Raw genomic sequence first — 15,450 nt, 5'->3', positions numbered from 1 at the left:
AGAAATTGGCCAAGCGACAACATTTGATTGAATGAGATTGACGATTTTTTTGCCAACCATGTTGGGGCTTCAAATTTTCAAGTAATTTCAAGCACCCTACTATTGAAAATGGTGGTCACTTCATGGAAATGACACATAATGGATTATTAATGATTTGAACACCTAGAGTAAGGGAGTATATGAATAAATTAATTCTAATAGGCCCCATGAAAGACTAGTGTTTTTTATTTGTAGAAAAGATGATATGCACAAAGAATTAAAGTGAATGAAACATGAAAATATAATAAATACCCATTTCAAAAAATCAAGTTTCCAAGCTCCAATAAAAATATTAGATATCTACAATGTATTTTTGGTTGTAGACCATATAGAAGACCGTAAGAAGGCTGAAAAACTTGTTATTTCAACCTGCATGAAAGAATATGTCGACTTGGAATGAAAAGGAATGGAAATGTCAAATCTAATGAAAACCCATTTTAGAAGGGTATGTTTCCTAGCACCAAAAAAAATTTCAGATTCATATCTAATGTTTAAGGCTGCCGAGTAAAGAAAAACCCAAAAGATAGCTAAAAGCAAGGTTATTGACTAACTAGTTTGCATATTGATTTCAAAGGGTTTTGTTAATTTTAATGTAAAATGGTGAATTTTCACCATAAAAGGGGTATGGTGCCTATTCAAACACATATATAAGTGGTTAAAAAATGTAGATGTGAGAAGAGAGAAAAAAGTGGAAATACAAGAGACTCTGTATAATACTGTACTATTATGAACCATCAATTCAATCAGTTGTTTTCCTTCGTATATGTGTTATGGATTATCTCATTTTCTGTAGGTAGTTGTTTGTGATATTATCTAAAGGAGATAAGGTTATTTGTATTCTTATAGTGAATTCTATGTTCCTATGTTATAAATTTGGATTAAAAAGATCTACTTGTGGATTGTAATTGGTCCTTGTAGTTCTTCCTTCAAGGGTCCCTTAAGGTTAGGGTTAAATTCATTCAGGCGCTTTATGATATAAACATTTAGCAAATCTCATTAGAAATAGTAACTGACAGATTTACCAAAGGGGGTAAGTTTAAAAACTGTCTTACAAATCATAGATTAAGTCCTAGAGAAATATAAGACTATGTAGCCCAAATAATAGGAAAGAAACTAGTCATTCACAAATCATAACTTTTAACCAGATCAACTACCTTTACTTTAAAGCAATAGGAATAGTTAACTAGGAAATATAGAATAAATTAGCAATAGTGTAAATATATAAAATTTAAGTGAAAATATCGAATAGCTTTCACAAATAACCATCTTGAACTTATCTAAAAGCTACCTATCCTAGGAACCTATGCCATTCTGAGATAGGAAATAACTTAGATCAAGACACTCAATCTGCTATAAAAAGCACTAGTCATCGAAAGCCACTAGTGAATAGGTATACCCGCCTAGGTCTTGCAAAGCCCAAAGTGAAAGAGTTAGTAACCAAATAGGTTCACTCTATAAGTTGGCCAAGTCAATTGGAGGGTTCGATCACAGGAGTTGGCATTTCCTTAGAACCTATCCAATCTATTGATTTGAGACCCAACAAACCGAAAAAATGCTGCCCTAAAAAACCATAGGGAAAATTTAAAAATCTAGATAGGCTTTTGTAGAGACCCCTCTCATGGCCCCATAGGTTCAAATAGATCATTTTCAAGTGCCACAAATTCTTAGCACTTAGGGTCCTCAAGGGACGATGCCTATAAGGTATGACCCCGAGCGTTTGACCGAGTTGGGGGGAAAAATAGGAGCATGCATAGAGTAATAATGCCTAAATGGACATGTCAAAGCTGATAGTTCATTATCATGATGAGAAAAATGATAAATTGTTCACGCGACAACATTTGATTGAATGAGAGTGATAATTTTTTCGCCAACCAAAAAAATCTACCCTGATAAAACCATAGGGAAACTTGATAAACCAAGATAGGATTTTTTAAAGACCCCTCTCATGGCCCCGTAGGTTCAAATGGATTGTTAACAGGTGCCACGGATTCCAAGTTAGGTCCCATCAAAATTTGACAATTTTTAGCACTTAGGGTGCTCAAGGGACGACGCCGGTAGGGTATGACCCCAAGTGTTCAACTGAGTGGGGGAAGAAATAGGAGAATGCATAGGGTAATAATGCCTAATTGGACATGTCAAAGCTAACGGTTCATTATCATGATGAGCAGAATGAGAAACTAGCCATGCGACAACATTCAATTGAATGAAATTGATGATTTTTTTGCCAACTGAAAAAATGTTTCCCTAATAAAACCTCAGGGAAACTTGAAAAACTAAGATAGGCTTTTGTAGGGACCCTTCTCATGGCCCCATAGGTTCAAATGGATCATTCATAGGTGCCATATATTCTGAGTTAGGGACCATCAAAATTTGATAAATTTTAGCACTTAGAATACTCAAGGGATAACGCTGGTAGGGTATGACCTCAAGTGTTTGACCAAGTGTGGGGGAAAAATAGGAGAATGCATAGGATAATAATGCCTAACTGGATATGTCAGAGCTAATGGTTCATTATCACAATGAGTAGAATGAGATATTGGCCATGTGACAACATTCGGTTAAATGAGACTGACGATTTTTTCACCAACGGAAAAAATGATGCCCTAATAAAACTGTAGGGAAACATGAAAAATCAAGATAGGATTTTGTAGGGACCCCTTTCATGGCCCCGTAGGCTCAAATAAATCATTTGCAAGTGCCACAGATTCTAAGTTAGGTTTCATCAAAGTTTGACAAATTTTAGCACTTAAGGTTATCAAGGGATGACATCGGTAGGGTATGACCCCGAGCGTTCGACTAAGTGGGGGGGAAAATAGGAGCATGCATAGGGTAATAATGCCTAACTAGACATGTCAAAGCTGAAGGTTCATTATCATGATGAGAAGAATGAGGAATTGGCCACGTGACAACATCTGATTGAATGAGACTGACAATTTTTTTGCCAACCGAAAAAATGCTGCCCTAATAAAACCATAGGGAAAATTGAAAAACCAAGTGGTGCAGGAGCACCTAAGGGTGAGAAAATACCCTTTGAAATTTTGGAAATTTTGGCTAAGGATTGGTTCAAAGCTTGGAGCACATTTTATCTTCTTTTGTAAATTTTTCATTCTTCGGCTAGACTTACACCGATGTGACCACCAACAAGTGGAGCCCACCATCAGGTATCAGCATGACTTGTTTGAGCTATCCCACTGACCTAAGAGAAAAGTGCCTACAGGAGGTCATTGATGAAACAGAGCCTTTGATGAAATGCTTTTGGGACTCACTGCGATCGAAGTTTGTCCGACATCGATGAAACCACCCTAATTTTGCTCAACGTCGATGGAATCAACCCATTGATGAAACTCTTTCGGGACTCACCGCAACCTAAGTTTGCTCGACGTTAATGAAAGAAGCTTAAGTTTGTTTGACATCGATGAAAGTGGCCTAATTTTTCTCGACGTCGATGAAACTGACCCGTCGGTGGAGCTTTTCCGGGACTCATCGTGGCCTAAGTTTGTTTGATGCCACTATTTGGAAGCTCAGTGTTTGTGGCACTGACCTGATGACTCAATTAGAGGTTAAAGGATGGTTACTGCAAGAAACTGATTGTGTCAAGGGTGCATTTCGTCTGTTTAGGGATGATGCATGACATGTGAAGAGGCTATATAAGACCCAATGGGCATTCTGTAAAGGGTTAGATTTGGGAATATTCCAAAAGATTGATTTTGTTCTGTGAATAATAATTTGAAAGATCATTTTCTAGTTTCCATCTTTGTTGTTAAGTTGGTTTAAATCTTCTGATGGTAATGTAGATAGTGTAGTAGTTTTTCCTGCATTGTGTGAGTTCCAATTCAAAAATCATTCCAAGTTCGGCTCTATAAATAGCATTGTTTTTCTTTTTTTTGTTTCATTTTGGTGACAAGTAATTGCACTCAAGGCTCTATCTTGAGACTCCATCATGGGATCCACATGACCATTATAAGTTGTCAAGAAGAGCTAGACATGTCTTATAGGGTTCAATTTGTATGATTCCAAGGAACCATTTAAGCAGACTAGCCTTAGGTGAGCTTGATGATAGCCCAATTAGGTACTAGTGACTAGAAGAAAATCATTTGCAGGGTTGTTTTGGAGTCTAGGTTGTTAGCCTTAGAATAGGGGAGATGTGATCGAATGGAGAGAAGAGCCTAAGATGATTAGGAAACAACTTGGGAGAAGTTGTAAGATTAGTCAATGGCAGAGCAACCCCACAAGGTGTCTGATGAGTTGCTGAATTTACAAAAGTGAATTCATGAGGAGTGAGGAACAAACCTTGATAGTGAGAACCTAGAGTGGATTAGGGGAATAGAAAAGAGTGTTCCCAGACTAGGCTAGGAGTAAAATCCTTGGAGTGAGTCAAGCTGACTCAAGCAACTAGGAGCCTATCCCTATCAAATTGGTATCAAAGCTAGTTAAATATTTGGGGTAAGAAAGAGTAAGGTTGATTTAGTATAAGAAGAAGGAGAAAAGATGGTGACCAATGTAGTATTGGCTAGGCAGGTCAATGACCAAGAAGATGAGAATCGATTGCTCAAGGAAAGATTGGAGCAATTGGAATAGAAACTAGGTTTGGTGGAAGTTAGGACAACAAAAGTGAGTGAGAAGATAGATGAGAAGGGTAAAATGCTGGCAATAGAGGAAGAAGTTCATGCCCCAGACCCGACTATTGATCAAGAACCATTCTTAAAGGCTTTGAAGGCAATGAGTGGAAGATCATTGGAAGGAGTACCACTATTTAGTGGCAAGATGGAAGCAAAGATGATAATCGAATGGATTGAAGGAATGGAAAACCACTTTGAGTGTGAAGGTGTGACTGAGGCCCAGAAGGTTAAGGTGGCTAAGTCAAGAATGAGAGGTGATGTCGTCACTTGGTGGACATTTATACAAAATGAGAGAGAAAGAGAAGCTAAGGTCCCCATCTCTAGTTGGAAAGTGATGGTAAGAAAAATCAGAGAGACTTGTCTTCCTAAGGATTACGAAGTGCAGTTGCATAGGAAGAGACAAAACCTAAGGCAAAAGGAGTTGGATGTAAGTACCTACACCGAAGAGTTCCAGAAACTGTGTCTAAGTTCAAAAGTGCAGGAGGATGAAAATATTGATGAATAATGATGAACAGTAAATACCCAAATAGGTATTGAGAGGGGGGGGGATGAATCAATATAGTCAAAAGCTTTCCTACAACAACTTAATCTATCAAGACAATATTAACCAGTTGTCTGTAACACCGGTCTTAGCCATAGTAGTACCGGTTAAACACAATGAGATAATAAAAGACATAAACTGGTAACACTGAGTACCTCAAATAAACTCAAAACTTCATAATAACTTCACCCATAAGCATATTCATGTAAAACATCATAAATGTTGTGACCATAAGCTCTGCATGCATTAACCACTTAAATAGAAAATACTAAATCATCCCATGAAAATGCATCACACATAACACACTGATTTTTTATGTGGAAACCCAACTAGGAAAAACCACAGTGGGGATGAATACCCACAAGTTGTTCTTGAACTCTTTTGAAGTTTTCTCAGTTAGGAGCCTAGTCTGGTTAAAGACTTTACAACAGGTTCTGCTAAGAGCCGATCCTGCTAGGGATTACCCGGTTAAGGGATGGCTAAATACCCAGTTAGAGGTTAAAACCCAGTTAAGGGTTACTCTATTAGAGGATTTAAAGAACTCAATGATTTTGAGTCACCCTATTAAAGGATTTATAGAAAGCCTATTAAAGCTACCCGGTTAAGGGATTTTCCAACTACTGAAATGGTTATAAGTCAATAGGTAATACACTGATCTGATAACAACAATTAATGCTAAGGTAGATCCTCTTCAGTTCCTTTACTTCTACAATCAAACTCTGCAGATCTCAACTCACTTCTCCGGTCTGGAAAGAATCAAGTATCTCTTTACTTGGATACATACACACAATCATTTGCCAACACAAACAATAAAAAACATCATCGACCTTATAGATAATTAGGTCAGTAGCCAAAACCCTAAAACCCTAAGCTTCTAGTTTAACAAAACAGTCAATCCAATCCTGACCATTTAATCACATTACATATAGAAAAATAATCTTGAACAAATCTCAATACATTCTCCATCGTCTGTTCTTCACTACTTCAGGAAGTTGATAACCCATCACGCGCTCTCCACCATTTACTAAGATTTTGCACATTCCTGAGGTAGATAGACTCAATCTTCTTCATGCAAGATCCTCAAGGAAATTATTCACGCACACAAGGCTGATGTGGCAACATGATCTAATCTTCATTTCCATGATAACTCATCACAAGATTTCGTTGGTCGAATCACATAGACTTGGAATACATCAACCGGAAACCCTGAAGTTGAGACTACCAACAGGTAGTCACACATAGTAACACCCCGATATTGGTTCACTAACTTCGTGTATACCGGTTCATACCAACTTCTTCATATACCGGTTCATACCATAATACAGGTTCACTTGCCAGTTGCTTTCTTCAATATACCAGTTCCAACTTCACCATATTGACATCAATGACAACATACAATCATACCATGTCATCAAACTCTGCACATATACCAACAATATGCCCCTTTGGCATTGATGGAAATGCACAAAGATATCTCAAAATCTTCTTCCATATTAAATAGCTTCAATACTGTAGATATCTTCTCTGCTTCACATCTTTCCCCCTTTGACAACAATGCCAAAGTGGAGGCATAAGCTTCTATGTTCCACTATGCTGCTCCCCCTGAGGAGTAGCATCTCTCAGCACATCAATCCTGAAAAGATTTGACAATGTAATACCTGACTGATGTGGAGCAAGTACCTTTAGTTCACCTCTTCAAGGGGCAGTACCCCTAATTCACCTCTTAAATAGGTAAATGTAGCCTTTGGTAAAGGCTTGGTGAATATGTCTGCTAACTTCTCCTTACTGGAAACATGTTCCAATACAACCTCTTTGTTTTGATATTTCTCCCTCAAGAAATGACACTTGAGCTCAAAGTGCTTGGTTCTAGCATGCAATACCAAATTCTTGGAAATATTAATTGCACTAGTGTTATCACAAAATATACTCACTGGTTCAGATATAGGGACTTTGAAACCACATAATACATGCTTCATCCAAATTGTCTGAGTACAATTCATAAATGTTGCTAAATATTCTGCTTCTGTTGTGGACTAAGAGATACAACTCTGCTTCTTGCTCATCCATAAGACTAGTCTTCCACCAAGAAAGAATGCACCACCAGTTGTGCTCTTCCAGTCATCCACATTACCAGCCCAATCGACATCGGTAAACACTTTAAGATTAAAATCATTATTGTATGGATACCACAATCCATAATCTATAGTTCCCTTCAGATATCTAAGAATCTGCTTGACTGCTACCAAGTGGGATTCTCTTGGACTTTTCTGAAAATGTGCAGCAATGCCCACTGCATGTGTAATATCTGGTTTGTTGTGTACTACATAGTGCAACCTACCAATCATTGATCAGTATTCCTTCTCATTCACCAACACCGAGTCATCTTCTTTTCACAATTTACAACCCATCATCATCGGTGTACCAACCGGTTTGTTGTCTTCCATGCCAAAGTTCTTCAACACCTCTTTGACATACTTGGACTGAGTAATAAAGATACCATCTTTCATTTGTTGAATCTGTAGTCCAATGAAGAACTTAATCTCTCCAATTAGTGACATCTCGAATTCCTTCTTCATTTCTTCTGCAAACACATGGGTCATCTTATCATCTCCACCAAAAATTATGTCATCAACAGACACTTCACAGATCAGAATCTGATCTCCTTTTGACTTTAGATAGATATTGCTATCTTCATTTGTTCTTACAAATCCAATCTTCACAAGATGTGAGTGTAAATGTTCATACCATTCTCTAAGTGCTTGTTTCAATCCATACAAGGTTTTATGTAGCCTACACACCATATCATTGTCTTCTGATAGGGAAAACCCATCTGGTTGCTCTATATATACTTCCTCTTCAATTATTCCATTCAAAAATGCAGATTTTACATCCATCTGATACACTTTGAATCCCTTGAAGGCTGCAAATACAAGTAGCATTCAAACTCCTTCCAATCTAGCTACTGGAGCAAAGATTTCTCCATAGTCCTCTCTTTATTCTTGAGCATATCCCTTACATACCAATCTTGCTTTGTTTCTTACCACTATGCCATCTATTAGTTAACAGATTGGATTTCCCAAAATTTATTAATAAATACTCATGTTTGCCCAGTAGGAAACTAATGCAAACCAACAGTTGAGTAAATAATGGTAATTTACCCTCTGCATAAGGGTACAGCTCCCCATATGATATTCAATGAATTTTGACCAAATTTTATCATATAATTCACTTTTAACTAGAAAGCAAAGAAAGGCTTTAACATTCACTTGTCAACACAAAATGAATGCCTCAAAATGATTATCAGAATGTATAACGAAACATTAAACTTCAAATAATGATTAACCTACATAAAGTGATCAAAATATTTGAACTCTAGTTGATACTCACTCATGACTCATAGGACAAGGGGAATCAGAGTATTCAAATGCTTTTAGCAAGTTTCATTTATCAAACTGATTCACAGACTTCAAATGAAAAATCAGAGAAAGGAAACAAATACATGAACACATAATCATTCCAACAGAAATTTTTACACATTCAAAACACACAGGTTTTCTAAAGTTGTATCATATATTCCATTCCATTCAGAGATGGGTATTTCACTGAAATTACAAGTTTGACTAGTCTGTTCCTCCAAATTTTTACAAAATTTTTATATAGATCATGCGAAAACATCCATCACTAATATATAAAGCCACTAGGCTAAATTGTCTTTGTTAACAAATGAAAATAAAATTCAAGAAACAACTGTTCGTAACTAAAATTAACTAAATGGCCACAAGCTGTAAATAGATCTATAACGATTAAAACAAAAAATGGCTTAAATTGTCTCCAGGATGTGTGTGGTGCCATGTATATTTTGCCACTCCATATGAGCCGTGGAGAAGTTATGAACAACCTGGTAATGTGGGAGCCCAATGTGAAGGATACGTTGCTTCCAAACTTCCTTGTCCATACCCACTTGCATAACTTTAATTTTGTGCACTTCTAAGTGATCTGAATAGACAACTAACATAGATTGAATTTGAGCTACCTTGGTGAAGTCATCTCTGGTAAAAGACTTTGATTCTTTAACTGAGTTTATTTTTCTTTTGAAACTCTGCACCATATCTACTGTCTGCTCAATAGTCTGTCCATCTTCCTTTAGAAGTTGTACATCAATGCACTTTAATTCTTTCTGCATCACGGCAATGAGTTCTTTCAATTCTTTCAACAACTTAATGGACTCTTCGTGACCTTTCTTTGTGATTGAATTTCGCCATTCAATGTTTTCCTTAGCCACATGCAGTACCTTGTCATCCAAATCATTTACTGCCTTTTCTATGAGGAAGTTCATGACACCATATTTCTACACATCATTCATCTGAATTAGTACTGCAGCCCATTTTTTCCTTTCCTTTTCCCAAGCTGACACCTCTATTTCAAGCTCTTGAGTTACGGTAACAGCATCCTCATACACTCTGACTAGATTGGCGATATACTCTATTCCTTGCTGAATTATGGATTCAAGCCACTCTTCAAAGGTTTCCACCAACACATGATTTCTCTCAACCTTATCCAACAAATTTTGGTTCATGGGCGATATAGGATCAAAACTCTGAGAAACCTGTGACAGGGGCTATGGACTGGGATGATGTATGGCATTGATGTACTCTGCAATCTGCTTAACAGTCTATTTCAACTCCTGTTTGCCCTTCTCATCCTTCCATGTTTTGGACAACATTCTTTTAGCAGAGGACTCTAGGTGTTTTGCATCAGCAGCCCTTGAAGCAGTTCCTAAATCAATCTTTTCAACAACAAAATCTTGCTTAGTAGCATTCTCTGTATCTTTGTCTGAAATTGGCCTAGCCACCTTAGCTACCCAATGCCCTATATTTTCATCCACCTCCAGCATAGCTTCTGCTTTTAGTTTCTTAGACTTAGGTGTTTTTCCGAGGCATTAAATCACCATATCCTCCATGGGTACACTGATAGGGACTACATTGCGCTTCTTGCTAGTTGACGCTCACAACCACCTTGAAACATTTGGACACAATTTTGGTAGTGGCATCTGATATTCAGATGAGTCCATGGTAGCCAAAGTAGTCACTTGATTAGGGCTTTCCTTAGGTTGCTCCTTTTCTTTACCTACATCTTGAGTTGTAGGGATGTTTGCTTCTGGTTCACCCATAATCACTTGAGCCTCTTCACTATCAAGAATTATGCTGGTTTCTTGTCCTCGAATTTCTGCACCTTTCTTTTTACTTTTGGAATAGGTGACTCAAACTGTTGAGGGGCCAAATAGTGGTTCTTTAAATCTTCTAGTTTGAACCTTCTCACCTTGAGTATCAATGACACCTGTAATATCAACAATAATGTTAGAAGAAGAAATTGCTATTTCTCAGTTGAGGTAGTGGTCAGTCTTATTCTAGATCTATGGTCTCTTAACCATTTTTCTATTCAACTTATAACATTAAAGGTTTTAGATTGAATATTTTCTTATTCTCTCCTATCCCAATGAACGTTAGGAATAGGTTGCTCATGAACTCTTTCATTAAACTCTGGGTCCAATACATCTTCACCTTCCTCTTCTTGTATTTCTGCTATGTTCATTGGCAATTTCAAAGAAATGATTTATCATAAGGTGAACCTCGACCATAATATTCTCTGGACTTCAAATTCATCATAGAAATCTTCCCAGTAGTCCTCCAACTAGGGTGTATGTGAAAAGTTCACATCAACATTCAGGTGCTTCATTGCATATTCTTTGATGTCAAACCCCTGCCGAGCAACATATGATGGCATATTCATCTTCTTGAGCTCCACTTTTAAGTTTAGTGCATCAGAAACAATTTGGCAACTATAATATCTTAGTTCAATTGGGAAAATTGGTTTAGAGTCACCTTTCATCCCTAATTTCTTATCAACATGAGCTAGCTGTCTGCAAACTTCTAAGAGTACATAACTATCAAAAGCATATCTGGGCAATTTGAAAGGTTCATCTTCAAAGCCACTAATTCTAATATAAGTAAATCTAGAAAATTGAATAAAACAACTCCCATATGTGCTGACCAACTTTAATGCCTCAGGTGACATTCTATTATTCAAATTTCCCTGCAGTTCAAAAATTAATCTTCCCACAAATACATCATTCCATCTCAAGAAGTTTTTTGTGTACCTTCGCATCTGCAAATGTGGATAGCACTCATAGGCCTTCATTCCATTAACCCAAGGTTCTTGATATAATCCTAGCCATTCTTTGATACAGGCTAAAATATAAAATAGGTATGAAGTCATATGAAAATTAGTTGTTCCAACAAAATTACTCAAACCTTCATGCAATCTCTCAGCAATTACTTGTGCCCAGTCAAGGTATTTCTCACCAGCTAGTAATACCTGAATATAAAAATACATCCATTCCTCCCAATAGAAGGCATGTGAATTCCCCTTAAGCCTATTCAAAAGAATCACGATATCCCTAACTTCTCTTATGAAATGCTCTCTTGTTAAGGGTTTAGGCAACCAAGAACCTCCCTTCTATATTTTAAGGAGCCAGTTTCTAGCAATAGCACTCTGATAAATAGTTTTCTTCTCAGAGAAAAATGCATAAGAAGTTTTTATGGACCAATCTTCATATGGGTCTTTGTGAGGAATTCCAATTGCAGCCATTACTATTTCTCTGTTAATTCGCACTAGCATGTCTCCATTACTTGCTCTGATACATCTATTACTAGCATCATATTTGTTCATGCATGCATATACTAATTCTGGGCAAGGAGCAGCAATTGGGAATGCGACGGCCTCAACAAGACCACTGTGAACTATCTTTTCCATCATGGAATTGGATGTTGGGTTCTCAGCCCTCTCTAGAAAATTATCTAACTCATGTTGGATGAAGGCTGTATCATCTAATTTTGGGAGGGTACTAATCAAACATGATGTTCAACCCAATTTTGGAAGAGTCAGTCTCATTTTGCTTCGAATTGCATCAACCAGACAGCATTCAACTCCGAGGCAAAGAATTTCACTTTCCAATTTCAGAACTAAAATAGAACAGGTGAAAATAAGCAATTGAATTCACTTGTCTTCAACATCAAACTGTGAAACCCTCGGAAAAATTGAGCTAAATTACCTTCCGTGTCTCCACTGTTCGCCGATGGCAACAATAATTGTCTTACTTGAGAAGCATCATATTTAAGGATGGAAAATACTGAAAAGGACTAACACACGCTTTGTCCCAGCTCATTCATCTGTGTAAAATCAATTGTGATTTGATATAGTTCTGACATGCTTATTAATTAGAAATCACTCTCACACAGTCGACATGCCTTATCATGATTGTTTCCATAATTGCAATTTGAAAACACAGAAACCAAGGAAAATTCTATTTCAATCGTGCCGCCTTTCTTTCCTTAACACCATCGGGCTGATTTGAAAACACCAGTTTGAACCTTGAACTTATTTTAAAAGAAGTTCATTGGTTCAAAGTTCAATGACAAGAGATCAACATTTGCAAATAGGCAAAAAGAGACAAAAGGAAAATTCAATGACACGGGAATGAGCCTTGAACCTTGAACCATTTCAAAAAAAGGTTCAATGGTTCAAGTTCAAAGTGACCACAAGACTAGTGCTAAAGAGACAGCCGCAAAACACAAGACAAAAGATCGATTGAACCTTGAACCTTGAACCAAAAAGGTTCAAAGTTCAAGTTCAACGACTATGTTGCCAAAGAGTTAAAACTTAATGGGTCACATTTCCTTTGAACTCAAATTTTGAACTTTATAAAAGGTTCAACAGATGAGTACAAAACTCGATTGATGAAGACTTAAGTTCTGCGAAAATAATGACTCTTATTTTTGATGGGCTATAAGCAGAAAAATAAAAGGGTGGTAACAATTGGCTCTGACTGGGGACAAGGACTGTGAAGGACTAGGAAGGAACTTAGAATCTTTGGTTCTGCAATAAAACAAAGACGAGGATGCAAAACAGGTACAGCTAGACACAACAAAACTGTCACAACAAAACAGACACAACAAAACAAAGTTATGTACAGAGAATGCAGGGAATACCTGCTTACAATTTGTAGAGCTTGAGGTCCTGTCCATTATAAGACAGGGGAAGAATGGTACCATCCATATACATGAGCTTGAAATAATTTGGTCCCTTCACTTCATGAATCAAAAATGGACCTTTCCACAAGGACTCAAATTTTCCATGAGCTCCCCTCGGCTCCCTTCTTTTGTCCCAGAGTAGAACTTGATCTCCTTGCATAAATTTCCTCGGCGTGGCTTTTTGATCAAAAATCTATTTAACCTGTTGTTGATTTTCCGTAATGTGGTCAACCAATTTTTCCCTTTCTTCTTCTATTCTAGCTAGATGCATAATCCTCCTTTCCAGTGCATTTTGAAAATGTGAATCTTCAATAACTATCTGTAATTTGGAAGTGGTCAATTCTAAAGGAAGTGAGAGTTGAGCTCCAACACCATACACAAGTTCAAAAGGTGACATACCAATTGCTCATTTTGGTGATGTCTTCTCTGCCCACAGGGCTTCATATAACCTTTTATGCCAATCCTTAGTGTTTTCACTGACCAATTCCTTCATGATATTTATCAAATTTTTGTTACTGGATTCTGCCTGACCATTACCATGTGGATAATAGTTAGAGGAATTCACCAAAGAAATACCATGATCATAACAAAACATAGATATTTCTATAGAAGAAAAACTTGCAGCATTGTCACTCATTATCTTCAATGGTACCCCAAAACGAACCAAAATATTTTCCTTTAAGAACTCACATATTACTTCTAAGGTTGTTCTCCTAACAGGCACTGCTTCTACCCACTTAGTAAAATAATCTATAGCCGTGAGATTATGTGTATGTCTAGCACTGGAAGAAGGTGTCAGTGGACCAATGAAATCTAGTCCCCATTGCTTGAAAGGTTCTTCCATAACCACTGGCCGAAGAGGTAAAGTAGCTAGTTGTGGTTTCCCTGTAAAGAATTTACATTTATCACACTTTGCAACCCAAACATAAGCATCTTTAAACATACCGGGCCAAAAATAGCAATTTCTTAATATTTTGTATGTGGTGACCGTAGAAGAGAAATGACCGCCACAAGCATTATCATGAAACGACTTCAGCAAGGCCCCACGCTACGCTTTATCCACACACCTCAGGAAGGTTCCATCTAGACCTTTCTTATATAATATGTTATCAAAAATAACATATTTAGTTGCTTTTAATTTTAGGTTTCTCTTTTCTCTGGGAGACAAATGTGTAGGACATTCTCCATATGTCAGGAAAAAGGCTACATCGGTGAACCATTCATCCTGCAGGCTAACAAACAGAGCTAAAGGCAAACTTTCTTCTCCTTCTTTATTGTCTTCCATTAGGTGACATAATCCCTATCCATGAACTAACTTCGTTGGCTTGATATCCAATTCAAATTCTTGAACCTTTGAAACCCAAGTTGCTCTATTATTCATTCCCACCTCTTGTTGAGTCAAGATACTTTTAACAGCAGAATTAGGCACAAAAACAATTGAATGAGAATGCAATATGTAATACTTGAAATGCTTAAAAGCTTTAACAACTGCAAAGGCCTGCTTCTCATTCAATGAAAAGTTTAATTCATGCTTTTTAAGCGGAATTCTCATAAACGCAATGGGGAACTCTTCACCAAGTTCATTCTTCTGCTGGAGAATACTGGACATTGTGTGTTCTGAAGCATTACAGTAAATGATAAAGATTTTCTTGAAATTAGGATTAATTAATGTTGGAGCATGAGCGATGGCCTTTTTAACCTCTTCAAAAGCTTTCTTTGCTTCCTCTTTCCATTTAAAGATATGTTTCTCACTCATCATTCCTACAATATGCTTAGTGATTTCAGCAAAATTTGGCACAAATCTCCTCAGAAAGCTTACCTATCCAAAGAATTATTTGACACTACTCCTGTCTAATGGTGAACTTAGTTGTTGAATAGCTTTAACATGATCAGGATCAATCTTAATACCATCTTGTAAAACTATATGTCCTAAAAGCTTTCCCTCAGTAACACAAAAAAATGATTTCTTTGGATTAAGAGAAATACCATGATCTTGGCACCTTTGCAACGCAGTTTCTAAATCCTTGAAATGATCTTCCCTTTTCTTGGAAAAAACTATCAAATCATCTAGATACACAAAAATGGTCTTACCAATCAGATGACCAAAAGAAAGGTTCATTTCTCTTTGGAAGGTAGCTCCAGCGTTTATTAGACCGAAAGG

General features: G+C 37.1%; 1 protein-coding gene across 1 annotated transcript; it reads right to left on the bottom strand.

The window, feature by feature from the left end:
• Positions 1-13,695: 13,695 nt before the first annotated feature.
• On the bottom strand, positions 13,696-15,048 carry LOC131860316 (uncharacterized). The gene is made up of 2 exons (XM_059214716.1): positions 14,697-15,048; positions 13,696-14,174 (listed from the first exon to the last, which is right to left on the bottom strand). Exons 1-2 carry the CDS (start codon positions 15,046-15,048, stop codon positions 13,696-13,698), a joined length of 831 nt encoding a protein of 276 aa, XP_059070699.1.
• Between the last annotated feature and the right edge of the window lie 402 nt (positions 15,049-15,450).

This window comes from Cryptomeria japonica, chromosome 11 (assembly GCF_030272615.1).
Source record: "Cryptomeria japonica chromosome 11, Sugi_1.0, whole genome shotgun sequence".
NCBI lineage: Eukaryota > Viridiplantae > Streptophyta > Pinopsida > Cupressales > Cupressaceae > Cryptomeria > Cryptomeria japonica.
Note: the sequence above shows the minus strand (reverse complement) of the source record. Positions and strands in the feature narration are given on the sequence as shown.